Here is a 15,320-nt window from a genome sequence, read left to right on the forward strand (position 1 = left end):
AGGGTTGTGTCATTTCCCAGTAAAAAATGTTTCCACCCAGAATTTTCAGTGCTTTTACAGATATCAAAACCTCACTGACACGTATTTTCCAGTTGTTGGAAGCTGGCATTTCTTTTAGTGTTTTAGCCACTGAAAGGCATCTTTACCTCTCCACAAATATCCCAGCCTGAACTGCATGGACGATGCTCTTGAACCTGGGCTTCTCTTCGCTCCTCCTGAGCATCATACCCATCTGCCGTGTGAAGGTAGAGGCCAGCCAGTCTCGGACCTCAGAAGGCACAGCATCTGACTGGATGTCACTGAGCTCATCTTCTGTATCCAGGAGTCGCCTGAGCAGAAGAAACATCACCAGAACACTGAGACCAAATCTGAAGTCAGAGCCCTCTCTTCATAACAACTGCTCCTCCTCGCTCCAGTATACACACAGGTGCAAAGAAACCAAATTCAGTTGTTCCCATAAAAGAGAGCACCATTTTAGTAAGAATGGAGAAATCTCAACCATTTCACAAGGGCTTCTTGGACTACAATCAAATTCAGTTTGGATCTTGAATGTCTCCCAAAGGATTGTTTACTAAAAGTTTCGTCCTCAGCCAGTGGCACTAATGGAGGTGTTGGAAACTTTAAGAGGTGTGTAAAAGGAAGTTTTCAGACCATGAAGGGCATGCCCTTGGAAAGTGCTATGGTGTTTAACCCCTCTTCCTTCTCTCCTTTGTTTCCCAGCCATGGGTTGAGCAGCTTTGCTCCACAACTACGAAGTGCTGCTTTGCCACAGGTTCAAATGCAACTGGGGAAAAACAAAAACAAAAAACAACTAGGGCAAACTACATTCTCAAGAATCAGGAGCTAAAATAAACCTTTCCTCTTTGTAAGCTGATTATATTGGGCATTTGTTACAGGATCAAAATCTAACTAACATCTAACATACTGAGCAAAGAAACAAAGACAGAAGTCAAAAACACTCTACTTCAGTCTCCATTGGAGACAAGAGCACCTAGTGTACTTACTCCCTGAAAGCTAATAGAATTTAAATTTGAAATTTAACACTTTCCTTTAAAAATGCTTTCTGAGAAGGCTTAAATAATTTCATATATGCATCATATGATATTATTTTATTCAAAGATAATGAGCAGTTAAAAACCACACAAAATATTACCCAACTCACAATGAACAGTCATCAGAAATAATGGTCTTAAATAATGATAAACTGATATTCATTCTGGTTTAATTCATTCTGGTTTAGGATATAAAAGAAACTTATATTTCTAAATTCAAACAAAATTTCCAAAATAATGAAGTTTTTGTAGAACAATTATTTAAGCTATCTATTTGACTTATTTATAAAATCTGACATTGGTCAGACTATCAGAAAGGACCATAAAGAGTTATAATAAAATCTAAAATTATATTTTATAGCTTATATCAAGCCCTACTAAAAACAAGAAGCAAAGTTTTGTGTGTGTGTTTCTTAAAATTTATAAATTGAGAGGAAGGAGAGTAAACATAACATTTGGAACGAAATCTTATGTTGAGGGAGGGCTGATTGTAAGTATCACTGGACTGAGACACTTGCTAATTTCTCTCTCTCTTTCGCCCTCTCTCTCTGTCTTTCACTCTCTCTCTCACCCTCTCTCTCTGCCTCCTCCCCCTTTCTCTCTCTCTCCTCACCATGTGCTGAACATCACTACAGACTAAAACTCTGAGCCAAAAATAAACCTTTTCTTCTTTAGGTTTCAGATATTAGGTTTTTTTGGTCTCAGTGACTGAAATATGATTAAGATAGAAATTGGTAACTAGAGTAGGGCCACAGTTGTGACTGTACCTTACCATGTGATTTAGAAACCTTTGGGATTGGTTTACAGGAAGAGTTTGGAAAGGTCTGAAGATATGGACTACAGAAGCCACAGACTGTTTTGAGCAATGGGGGATGTGTAACAATGAGCAGAGTTCAAAATACCAGAAGGATGATAAGAATGCAGATAGTAAAGTCTAGGTTCAGAAGGTTTCAGTTGGGAACAATGATTCCACTGGCAGTGTTAGAGGCCAGCTGCGTTATGCTCTGGCAGAAAAACTGTCAACATATCCTGAGATTCTGCAAGACACTGAGATTATGGGCAGCTGACTAATTAATCTACAGGAGGAAATTTCAAGGCAGTCTAGTATGGAATTTGAGGCATGAGTACTGCTGGCTACTTTTAGCCAGATCTACAGTTAGATGAGTGCCAAAACCAAAGCTTAATAATTCAAAAAATTTTGCTGGTGGCCAAAAGGAAGTGCCTGTAAAGTGAGAGGTGAGGAGAACTTGGCTGCTGAAAAGATCAATATTAAAACAAAGCCAATACTTTGCATCAGGACAGTTGAGAAGATGTTATAAAGTCATCTCAGGAATTGGCCAAACCTGCCCTTCACAGACTTAGGAGTGTAAAAGAGGAAGATATAGTTTTCATAAGACACATTTTGGGAGTCCAGTTCATTTAGGGTTACCTAGGAAAATGTACTCCTAAGATCAACCATCTAAGAACTCAGGTTGCTGAAGCTAAGGGGTCAGGCCACTGCTCAAGCCAGGAGACTCTGACATCATTCACGGTTAGTTCTAGTTTTTCTTGCATATAAAATACAAGAATTATGGGTTACAGAGGCTTCCACCAAGGTTTTGAAAGATGACCTGGGAAGCAATGGCTTGAATGCAAAAGTATGTGATAGGATCATAGTCCCTGGTAGGTGCACCTGAGCAGGGTGAGGCAGGAAGGTGTAAGAGTGAACCAAAGGTACGCTGGAGCCCTCAGGAAACTGAAGATGTTAGGAATATGAATCATCTGCCTAGCAAAGCTACCAGCACTAAGTAGAGCCAGCTCAAGACAGAATGCATGTGGGCTGCAGGCAGGGCTTGCTAAGCCCTTAGGAACTCACATCTCACATACTATGTCCTAGGTGTTGGATATGAAGCTACAGGATTTAATTTTGCCCTGCTGGTTTTCAGTCTTCCTTTGGTCTGATTTCTGTCTCTTCCCATATTCCTCCCTTTTGCAAATGAAGTATTTACCTTGTGTATGTTAGAAGTATTTATTTATTTAATTTTTTTTTTTGGATTTTTCACAAAAGACTAAGAGTCTTCCTTGAATCATAGAGAGGCTACACCTGGAGGTTTTTTGCAATGCTAGAACTATCAAGAGTTTGGCAACTCTTAAGAGATGGGGTAAACATATTTTATGTAGTGAGACAAATATGCATCTTTTGTTATGGTTTAGATCTAACATGTGCCCCTAAAGTTCATGTTCAAAGCTGGGATTTGTTCACAAGAGACATATCACTGGGGCATAACCTGGAAGATATCTCCTTCCCCAGCTCTTTCTGTCTCTAGCTGTTTCCAAGCTATGATGATGTGAGCAACTTTCCTCGTGTGGCCTTTCTATCATGCTTTTTCTGCATTGCAACTGATCAACCACTGACTGAACTCACTGAAACAGGGAGCCAAAACAAACCCTTTTTTCTTTAAATTGTGGGAGTCAAGTCTATAAGTAGCAAGAAACTGACTTATACAAAGTATAACATCATATTTCCTTATATCAGAAACAAATCACATCACTAAAAAAGTAAACCATATCATCCTTAGATTACAGTGAAACACTTTCATGTTGGAATTTGACAAAGAAAATAAAACATCAAAATAATGACAAAAGCCTTTCTGAATTAGAAAAAAAGTTTTTATGTTCAACATTTCAACATTTGGCCCAATGGTCATGTGAGATATCTCATTATCTTTTCTATAGATAAGGATATATATACAGGGAATCCCATTAATTTATGAAAATCAGTATTTCAAGTTGTTACCTTGATCTGTAATTCTTAACTATCTCGGGGGGCAATTACAAAAGCTATTTTAAATATCTCATGGTTTCACTTATGTGAGAATCCCAAATTATAAATAAAGATCAAAGTAAAACATAAATAATAGAAGTAGAGAGATAGATCTTTCTCAAATAGGAAGGAGACCAAAAGATGAGAAAAGGGCTGAGGATGGAGAAGAAGTAGTTGAAGAAAGGAATTAAAATGTGTTATGAACATGAACCAATCTTACACAATGAATGTAAACACTATATACTACAAATATAAAAATATTCTATTCAAAACAAAATTTAGCATCACTTTATATCTCTTATGATTTTTTAGCTCACCTTGTTTCATCAATATATACAGATTCAAGCACGGTGGCTGCATATTCCAGATTCTTCTTAAGATCTACCACTGAAGCTTCCCCTCTCTCTAACTGTTTGACCAAAGACCGCAACCTAGGGGGAAGAGAGAGTATGGCTTCATTAGACTCGAGGAAGTAAAGAATAATTCAACAATTATGGGACACATACTTTAAGCTCATTAGATATTCTTATTTGTTCCAATGCATATGAAAGGAAAACAATCATGGGCCAAAGTAATAATTATAGACACACACACACACACACACACACACACACACACACACATTTTCCTATTATTAGAAAAGACCAAAATTTTCTCAGTTATCAGGCCTGATGATTCCCAAAATTTTTTTCCACTTTTGCTCTTTCTTGGAATTTTATCTTTTTGGTTTTAACAAGATACAATAAAGTATGGCCAGCAGCACTTTCACCAAAAACCTTTGTTCAGCCTTAGAGAAGAGCAGACCGTGGTCTAGTAATGTTTCAAGCCGGACGAGGAGCTTTAAACTACCCCCAATGCCAGAGAAGATTGCCAAATAAATAGATGAATATAAACCATTTTACTACGTAGGAAGAATCTCTGTGAAAGTAGAAACATACTATATTTTTCAAAAATGAGTATGGATATTAAGCAGAGGTATTCTAGACAATCCCAGAAAAATAAAGTATATATTTTTATTTATATGAACATTATGTGCAGAGAGGACTTAGCATATATGAGGGTAATAAAACGCCTGCAGATACTCAAAGTGCAGTAACTGCCAAGAGCGTAAATACCACAGAGATATGGAGACTGGAAAACTCTTCAGGCTGTCTGACAGCCAGCAAAGATGGGTGGAGTCTCTGAAAACAAATAGGGGCTTGAATCCCACTTTACAACGTAATCGCTATGCCATGCTAGTTATTTAACTTTAGTGACTGCCATCTACAAAATGGAAAAGTGACTACAAAATTTCCCACTTGACATAAAGATCAAACAAAATCAATATAAAATACATTCATTCATGTTTTTTTTTTCAAGAGGCAATTGTTTTACTTATTATCATTGTTATTCCATGACCTTGATCATCAAAGGTAACCAAATAAAAATAATTCTAGCTGGACATTTCAGACAACTAGTATCAAGTGAAATCATTTTCCCCTTGGTTTATATACTTTGTTCTCATCTTCCAAAATAGCTTCAAATTTGACTCACAGGGCAGAAAAAAACTACTCTTCCTCCCATGTTCATGAAAATGACCACAAGTAGAAAAATTCTGGATCCACCTTAGAAAGTAGGCAATAGGATCAATTACACAAAAGCAATTTCCATGATATAAAATACAGATGAGATTACATTAAAAGGAATCTCTAAGCTGACTCGTGGATCCCCAATATGCAGAAGGAAAATCAGCAGAGGCCTCTGCAGGCTTGGAGATAAGGGTCAGCCTTCTGGACCCTTTTAGCAGCATTAACAAGTATTCTGGATTTTAGAAGTTTCTCTAGTACCCAGAGTTAGTTCAGAAGGGCCTGACAGTCACCCACATGCATCTGCTAAAGAATGGGCAAACGGCAGGAACAAGCCCTGACTGCTATTCCAAATAAGGATTGGAAGCTTTTCAGCAAACACATTCCTGTCCAAATCTGCCTCCATTGAGATTTTCACCTCAAGAGACCTGGGTACCCCTAGGCTGGTAACCAACAGTCCTGTCTGGACTGGGAAAGAAAGAGGAGAACAATTCAAACTTTTCAAAAATGTCCTCCTTCTGTTGGAGCTGAAAGATTCTACCAGGAATTTAACATGGATCTCTGAAATAAACTATCTCCATTCTCCAAACCTAAGAGCAAACAGCAAAATAAAAAAAAAAAAAAAAAAAAAAAAAAAAAGGAACTAGGAACTATGACTAATAGAAATAATAAAAGGTCCTTATCTACCTGTAACAGGGCTTCCACAGGAAATAAACAAACAAAAGAGGCTTTAATTAAAATAAGTTTTCCTATACTAAAATCAGACCCAGATAAACAGGTGAAAAGGACCAAATAAAACCAGAAAAAAGTAAATGAAAACATCTGACATATGCTATTGTAAGTTTTATTCCAAAATATAATTTTTAAGAAACTTGAAAAGCTTTGAGAAAATAAAACATGTTGGTTTCAAAGTAACAAAAATGCAAGCTGGCTACAGACACCTACCATGTCAAACACCAGAAAGCAATTTAACAACAGTACCGCCTTTTAAGAACACTATGGCATAACTGAAGCTATTTACGCCTATATCTAACAGAGTTGCCATGTATGTGTAATACCAATGAAGATATTTTCAAATGTGAATAAATTCAAAATATTATCGTTCAAGTGCTATCTACAAAACAAAAACAAACTTTAATGCATACTCTAACAATAATCTTCCAAGGCAGTACCCTCAGGGCCTTCCAGTTCAATGGACTATGGATTCATGGCCTAGAGTTAGGGAAAACAATCTTCGTAAAATCAGCAAGTAGTTTCAAAAACTTCCTGAAAAAAGTGGCCAATAAAATATATTGCTATTATAATTTTGAAAATTAAAAAAATTTTTAAAATAGCAATGATATACATGCTATTTGTAACCTAGTATTTCACTTAATGGAGTGTACCCTTTCACCTCAATAAAGTCATGTTAACATCATTATCTCTTAATGATATAATAACTCCTTCCATGCTAATAGTACAAAGACAACTAAATATGAAAATGAGCTGACACTTCTTTTCCTAAGATATGATCCTATTCTTATGAAGTGAAATCAAAAATCAAGGAACAATTAAGATTATTAAGAACATTATAGAGATTATGGATTATATCAATCATTTTAAATAATTCCCACTCCCAGGATATCACAGTGCTGTGGTCTGTATCTAGATATCCCCTCAAAGCTTCATGCCCTCATAGGCTGGTCTTTGGGAAGATGATTAGATTATGAGGGTTTAGAGCTGCTTGCTGTCAGGATGTGGGGTTTGGTCAGAAGAGGTGGGCTATAGAAAGGATGGATGGAAAGGATTTGTCTCCCTCCTCAGCAACTTTTTTTGCTCTCTACTTCTTGGACACCAGAAAGTGAGCCTCTCTCCCATGCCATTCTGCTCTGCAGCCAGCTGTTCCTGAACTAAAATAATCCTCTTTAATTTTGCCCCAGTGATGAAGAAAATGACAAAGACATATTATGGAGGGAATCAAGTTCTAAGAGACTCATGTTATCTTGTTATTAACTTGGGCCCCAGGCCAGAGACACAGTAGAAGTCTCAGAGAAAGCATCATTTGGAAACCCACTCAGTAACTCAGATTAGCAGCTCTGAAAATCAGCTACATTAAAAAACCTCAACTTTTGTGCCATCGTCAGCAATATAAGTGACTCCTCTTTGATGCAGATCACCAGTGGCATCATTGGGCAGTTTTATTTATCAAGATGGTCTGACTCAAAGTAAAACTATAAACAAACAAACAAAAAAAAAACTCACCAAAGGGCTTGAACTGACACAAATACTTTCAAATGATACAGAAATAAAGTACCTTTTGCTTCCCAAAATTTTGTATCAACCTTGCTTTCCAGCTTCTGAGATAAGCAGAATATTCCACCAACATCCTGGCAGACAGAAGCCGGACTCGGGTATAATTCATCCTCTGTTTGGGGAAAATCACCCAACTGACAATTACCTCTCTTGATTCAAGAATGATTAAACAAAAAAAAAAAATCTATGAAAATATTCAACAATGAAGACAGAGAACACAGCATTCAAAATGTAGAGAAAGGACCTGCTTTTGAAACAGAAATTCAACAATGGAAACAGAAAGAAATTTTAGGGACTATCTGCTATTGGTTCCATAAAACTTGCAAAAGCATAGATTTGTGGATCCTAGAATCAATGTGATAAATAGTGAACATTTTGAGAGAGGAGAAGCAATTTAAAAGAAATAAAACCTGATAACAGGAAAACAATAAAAAATTTTTAAAAGATGTGGTAACAAACTTTCTAAACACTCAGCTTCTGTTTGATCCAACACCCATGCCAGATATAAAATACAGCTGTCAACTATCTGTTTTACACAGCTGCCACTCTAGAAGTTCCTGGTGGCCCTTCTCTTCACAATCACTGAATTTTAGCATACTACATAGATGCCCACGTTCTCCTCTAGGTCTTTATCTTTCCGACCTATTGCATCCTGCTCTACCTCCCTCACCTCCCACAACCTCTTGGTGAAGCTGCTAGTTCTTAGACAGAAGAGTTTCCAATTAGATTTTTTTTAACAACAAACAATTTATTATCCACCAATGTCAAAAGTTCCTCAAGTCACTGTGAATATACTACTTTCCATCATAGTACAGGTTTTCCCTACATTTAAATCCATCTTGAAACAAAGATGGATTGCTTAAAAGGTAGTCAGTATCTTTCGTACCCCTATCATAAAGTAATTCTTTTTTATTAGCTTAGAGAAGACAAGTTGCAACATGAAGGCTCACTGCCTTCCTGCTTTCCTAGTGACATGTGTCTGAATGTTTTTACATGGGAATTCTTTCCACCTACAAGGCCAAGGGCCAGGCTCCATTGTAAGTGGTAGCTTACATTTTGAAAATGACGGATATGTAGTTTTTGAAGACTACTCAAATGAATTTTTGGTATGGGTACCTAATGGAGTTCATTTCACAAGCTTTTACAATAAAATCACAAAGAAGAGTGGGGGAAAAAGGAGAGAGAAGAGAATGGGAAGGAGGAAGAAGACAATATAGAACAATAAAAATAATTAAAATAAAGATACTCTTTTGCATGAATCTTCAGTTTCCAGCACCCTCTCCATTTCCATCAAAGTAGCTACAAGATAATATTTCCAGCATAAAACTGTAACACTATTTTAAGAAGAGCTTATGCCTTCAAACTTTGGCGAGATGCCCTTGTTAGCCAGTGTATCATGTCATTGTGAATGAGCCCCCATGTCTTCACAGGAGTCCCCCATTTCTTCCCCTTTCTCTTTGGGGCTTCTTTGCTGCAAAGTACAGGATGAAATTTTTCATCACTTTAGTAAACTGTGCCCTCGAGCCCAGAAGAAGTGCTGGAAGTGGGCTTCCTCTGCACCCATGTTAGTACGGGATGAATGAAGGAGCTCACGGAGGCAAACAAACGGTGAGAGGCCTGAGTCTGTACCTTGGAATTCAAAAGGCAGTTGGAGCAGAAGAGAGAAGAAAATCTTTTTTTCCCTCACAAAAATAATTCCCATGAGTAAATGGTGGATTTCATCAGGAAGCAACTTATTGGTCAATGTCAAAACTTAGAAGGAGGAGCTGGGCAGATCTGGGGTGCCCTCACCGGCCTCTCTGCATGTCTGGAGGACTCTGGATATCTCCGCCCAGACTGCTGGAGTCCCCCCAGGCTTCCAGGTGCAGTGAAGGGGAGAGGTGGGTTTGAGGCTTCCACATCAGCCTCCCCTTTCCGGTTACACTTGGAGAACTGCTGAGTTCCCGACGGGTGGGCCGGCCCACACTATCAGCCGAGCTCAGCCTGTTTTGCAGCCACGCCTAGCCATCAGTGTACAGAGGAGGAGCTGGGCGGATCTGGGGTGCCTGCATCAGTCTCTCCGTGTGTCTGGAGGACTGTGGATATCTCTGCAAGCAGGGAGGGTCCACAGGTTCCTGAGGCACCACGGCCTGTGGTGAATACCCTAACCCGGCTGCGATTGAAGAACTGTGGAGCTTCCAAGGGGGAGGTGGGCACACAGTGTCCCTGAGGCCCAGCTTGTCTGGAACTGCGGAGTTCTGAGCAGGCAGAGGAGGGCCACTGGTTCTGTAGGCCCAATGGCTTGGGGTAGCGTGGTGCCAGAGTCTCAGTAGCTCCAAACATAGAAGGGGATTTTCAACAGATCCTGAGGAAGCTTTCAAATAACACTTGAAACACAGAAATATAGGAAAATGACAAAACGAAAGACCAAATTACAACCTCAAACCTCCAGCCCATCTCAAGAAACCCTAGGAGCGATGTATATAGAAGAAAATATTTCCCATCCACCTCATATATCGGACACAATAGCTACTGAAATTGACAAGCAACTCCAGGAAGCTTTAAAGAAATTCAAACTCGAAATAATCTCCCAGATAAAAGAAGAAATGATAAAAGAAATGAAAGAGATTCTAAATATAACTAAAGAAAACACAGATTAAAAAATTGGAGGAACTAAACAAAAAGATAGAATCCCTAGACGAGCAATATAAGAAACAAACAGAATACATAATGCAGATGCACAGAGATATACAGGAAATAAAAACTCCACTGAAAGTTGTAAAAACCACCTTAATGAAAGTGAAGATAGAATTTCAGACCTTGAAGACAGGATTGCAGCTAGTGAACAGGAAAGGAAAGATCTTTTGAAAATAACAAGGAATCAGGAAACAACAATTCAACAACTGCAAGACGATGCAAAGAAGAATAACATAAGAATGATAGGGATTAATGAAAGAGAGGGAGACAACATGAAGGATGTCAGGAGCATATTTAGAGAAGTAATAGCTGAAAATTTCCCAAGCATGAGATCAGAAACTGACATCAGGATCAGTGAAGCATATAGAACTCCAAACAGTCATAACCAAAATAAAACTACACCCAGACATATAATAATCACCATCCCAGAAATCCAACACAAGAATAGATTATTAAAAGCTGTCAGAGAGAAAAGACAGATCACTTATAAAGGAAAACCTATCAGAATCACAGCAGACTTCTCAGCACAAACGATAAAGTCAAGAAGAGCATGGAGTGAAGTATTCCAGATCCTAAAGCAAAATGATTTCCAAACAAGACTGATATATCCTGCAAAACTATCATTCAAAATAGATCGTGCAATACGATACTTCCATGACAAAGAACAGCTGAAGAACTTCATGAACACCAAACCAACCCTGCAAAAAATATTGAAAGACAGTTTAGATACACAAAGGAAAAAACCACTAAGCAAAGCAAATAATTAAACAGAACCGAAAGATAAAGATGCAACAGCAGAGAGATAACATTCCTACAATTAACCAGCATTTAACAGTAATAACCATTAATGTAAATGGTCTCAATGCACCAATCAAAAGAAACAGACTAGCAGAATGGATCAAGAAACAAAATCCAACCATATGCTGTTTACAGGAAACCCATCTAACCCAGAAGGATACTCACAGACTGAAAGTCAAAGGATGGAAAACAATTCTTCATGCAGCAGGAATCCAAAAAAAGGCAGGAGTAGCCATTCTGTTTGCAGACAACGTGAACTTTAAACCAACAATGACCATAAAGGACAAAGAAGGTCACTACATACTCGTAAGGGGAAAACTCCAAGAGGAAGAGATAACTATCTTAAATATATACGCACCAAACTCCAGAGCACCCAGTTATATAAAACAATTATTAACAGAAACGAAAACTCAAATTATCAGTAACACAATTGTAACAGGAGACCTTAATGCACCACTGACACCAAGGGACAGATCAACCAGACAGAAAATGAGCAGATAAATAACAGAACTGAATCACACCTGTGAACAAATGGGTTTGATAGACATATACAGAATGTTCCACCCAACAACATCAGAATACACATTCTTCTCAGCAGTACATGGATCATTTTCTAAAATAGACCACATATTAGCTCACAGAACATATTTAAGCAAATGCAAAAGAGTTGTAATCATCCCTTGTATATTATCGGATCATAGCGCTCTGAAATTAGAAATTAATGATAAAAGATACTGCAAAAATCCCGCAAACACATGGAAACTGAATAACACACTCTTGAGTAATCAGTGGGTCACAGAAGAAATTAAAGAAGAAATTAAACAATACCTAAAAGAAAATGAAAATGCAGATACAACTTACCGGAATCTGTGGGATGCAATGAAAGCCGTTCTGAGAGGAAAATTTATTGCACTGAGTTCCCACATCAGGAAAACAGAATAAATACAAATAAGTAACTTGATGCTACACCTCAAACAGCTAGAAAAAGAAGAGCAAGTCAAGCCCAAAGCCAAAAGAAGAGAGGAAATTATAAAAATCAGAGCAGAAATCAATGCAATAGAGACTAAGAAAACAATCCAAAGAATCAACGAATCAAAGAGTTGGTTCTTTGAAAGAATAAATAAAATCGATAAGCCCCTAGACAACCTTATTAAAAAAAAGGGAAGAAAAAGCTCAAATTCATGCAATAAGAAATGAAAAAGGAGAAATCACTACAGACCCAATAGAAATACAGAGGATCATCAACACCTATTTCAAAAACCTCTACTCTCAAAAGTTTGATAACACAGAAGAAATAGACAGATTCTTAGAAGCATATGAAGGACCAAAGCTAGATCAAGAGAATGTAAAACTGTTGAATAACCCAATCTCTGCTAATGAAATTGAAAATGTAATTAAGTCCTTACCCACCAAGAAGAGCCCAGGCCCAGATGGATTCACTGCAGAATTCTACAAGAAATATAAAGAAGACCTAATGCCGACACTCCTCAAACTATTCAATGAAATTGAAAGGGAAGCAATCCTTCCTAAGTCATTCCTGGAAGCAAATATTACTCTAGTACCAAAACCTGAGAAAGACCCAACTATAAAAGAGAACTATAGACCGATCTCCCTAATGAACACAGATGCAAAAATCCTCAATAAAATATTGGCAAATAGGATCCAGCAAATCATCAAGAAGATTATACACTATGACCAAGTGGGTTTCATCCCAGGAATGCAAGGATGGTTCAACATACGCAAATCAATAAATGTAATCCACCATATCAATAAAGCCAAAAATAAGAATCACATGATCATTTCTATAGATGCAGAAAAAACCTTCGATAAGGTCCAACACTTATTCATGATAAGAACTTTACAGAAAATTGGAATAAATGGTCTTTACCTCAATATAATAAAGGCCATTTATGACAAACCAACAGCCAGCATCATACTAAATGGCCAAAAATTGAAAGCCTTTACTTTAAAATCGGGCACAAGACAAGGATGTCCTTTATCACCACTCCTATTTAATATAGTACTGGAAGTACTAGCCAGAGCAATTAGGCAAGAAAGAGAAATAAAAGGGGTAAAGATAGGAAAAGAAGAAGTTAAATTATCATTGTTTGCAGATGACATGATACTCTACATAGAAGACCCTCTAAACTCCATTGAAAGACTCTTAGATACAATAAATAAATTCAGTACTGTGGCTGGATACAAAATCAATACTCAGAAATCAACAGCATTCCTATACACGAACAACAAAATTACAGAGAGGGAAATAAGAGAAACTGGACTATTCACATTAGCAAGCAAAAAAATGAAATATTTAGGAATTACTCTTACGAAAGAAGTGAAAGACTTATACAATGAAAATTATAATACACTGAAAAAGGAAATTGAAGATGATCTCAGAAAATGGAAAGGCATCCCTTGCTCATGGATAGGAAGAACAAACATTGTGAAAATAGCCATTCTCCCAAAACTGTTATACAGATTCAATGCAATCCCAATAGAAATACCATCAACATACCTTATAGATCTAGAGAAATCACTCCTAAATTTCATCTGGAACCAGAAGAGACCTAGAATCGCAAAGGCAATTCTAAGTAGCAAAGACAAAGCAGGAGGCATCACAATCCCTGACTTGAAGTTATACTACAAAGCAACAGTAGTAAAATCAACATGGTATTGGAATCAAAACAGAGCCGAAGATCAGTGGAATAGATTAGAAGATACAACCACAACTACAAACACACTCAACCACCTTATCTTTGATAAAGGAGCCAAGCAGGTTCACTGGAAGAACGACAGTCTCTTTAATAAATGGTGCTGGAAAAACTGGCTCTCCATTTGCCGAAAACTAAAGCTAGACCCATGTCTATCACCATGTACTAAATTAAAATCTAAATGGGTCAAAGATCTGAATATTAAAACAGAAACACTAAATCTATTGGAAGACAAATTAGGTAGAAACCTTGGAGACATAGGAGTAGGTAAAGAATTCATGAACAGGACTCAAACCGCACGGGAAATACTTCCCAGAATCAATAACTGGGACCATTTCTTATTAAAAAGTTTCTGCATGTCAAAAGAAACCTCCAGCATAGTGAAAAGAAAACCCACAAACTGGGAAAAGATTTTAGTGAACTCTCTCTCAGACAAGGGCCTCTTGTCTAAAACATATAAAGAATTAAAGAAACTCAGACCTCCAAAATTCAAAGATCCAATCCAAAAATGGGCATCTGAGATGAATACGCAATTCTCAGATGAAGAAATGCAAATGGCAAATAAATACATGAAAAAATGCTCATCATCATTGGTCATTAGAGAAATGCAAATTAAAACCACACTGAGATACCATCTCACTCCTGAAAGAATGGCCAGGATCAAGAAAACCAACAACAAATGCTGGAGAGGCTGTGGGGAAAAAGGAACTCTCCTGCACTGCTGGTGGGAGTGTAGACTGGTACAGCCTTTGTGGAGATCTGTCTGGAGATTTCTCAAAAAGTTGGGACTGGAAATCCCATTTATTCCAGCTATTCCACTTCTAGGCATATTCCCAGAAGAACTGAAAGCATCATACCACAGTGATATATGTGCACCTATGTTTATAGCAGCACAATTTGTAATCGCCAGATCTTGGAAACAACCCAAGTGTCCATCAACTGAGGAATGGATAAAAAAGTTGTGGTATTTCTATACAATGGAGTATTATTCAGCTATAAAGAAGGATCACATTGAGATATTTATCAATAAATGGGCGCAGCTTGAGACCATACTCATAAGTGAAATAAATCAATCTCGCATGTGTGAATACCGAATAGTTTCCCTAATGTAAGTAATGATTCAAATATATAAAAATATGTGGTAATCATGATTCCCCATTAGGTGGCCTTGAAGCCTTATAAAGTTTTCACTCATTAATTAGAAAGGCTTTATTCTGGGCTTCTTGATATGGAAATATTTGAAGCTAGAGTATATGAAGTTTTATCCAAATATTTCAAGGAAAAAGACAGACACTATGGTAACTACTATTAAGTCGGGTTATATGGTGGTGAAGTACTAGGTTGCTGAAACAGTCATGCTTTGACCTCTATTGTTATATTGTTATGTCCTGTTTTATCTCAATCTCCCCCTTATTCTTTT

At 37.5% G+C, this 15,320-nt stretch overlaps 1 protein-coding gene across 12 annotated transcripts in view; it reads right to left on the minus strand.

The window, feature by feature from the left end:
* Positions 1-15,320, minus strand: part of Pde1c (phosphodiesterase 1C) — a 599,125-nt gene that overhangs the window by 117,251 nt on the left and 466,554 nt on the right. For all 12 annotated transcript variants that reach the window (XM_063240413.1, XM_063240402.1, XM_063240411.1 and 9 more), the window contains 2 exons: positions 4,173-4,286; positions 147-329 (listed from right to left, as the gene is read on the minus strand). In XM_063240413.1, the coding sequence (XP_063096483.1) occupies positions 147-329; positions 4,173-4,286 (297 nt within the window). The remainder of the gene's footprint in view (positions 1-146; positions 330-4,172; positions 4,287-15,320) is intronic.

Source organism: Cavia porcellus, unplaced genomic scaffold (assembly GCF_034190915.1).
Source record: "Cavia porcellus strain 051 isolate PalLab524CR breed Dunkin Hartley unplaced genomic scaffold, mCavPor4.1 scaffold_2, whole genome shotgun sequence".
Lineage (NCBI taxonomy): Eukaryota > Metazoa > Chordata > Mammalia > Rodentia > Caviidae > Cavia > Cavia porcellus.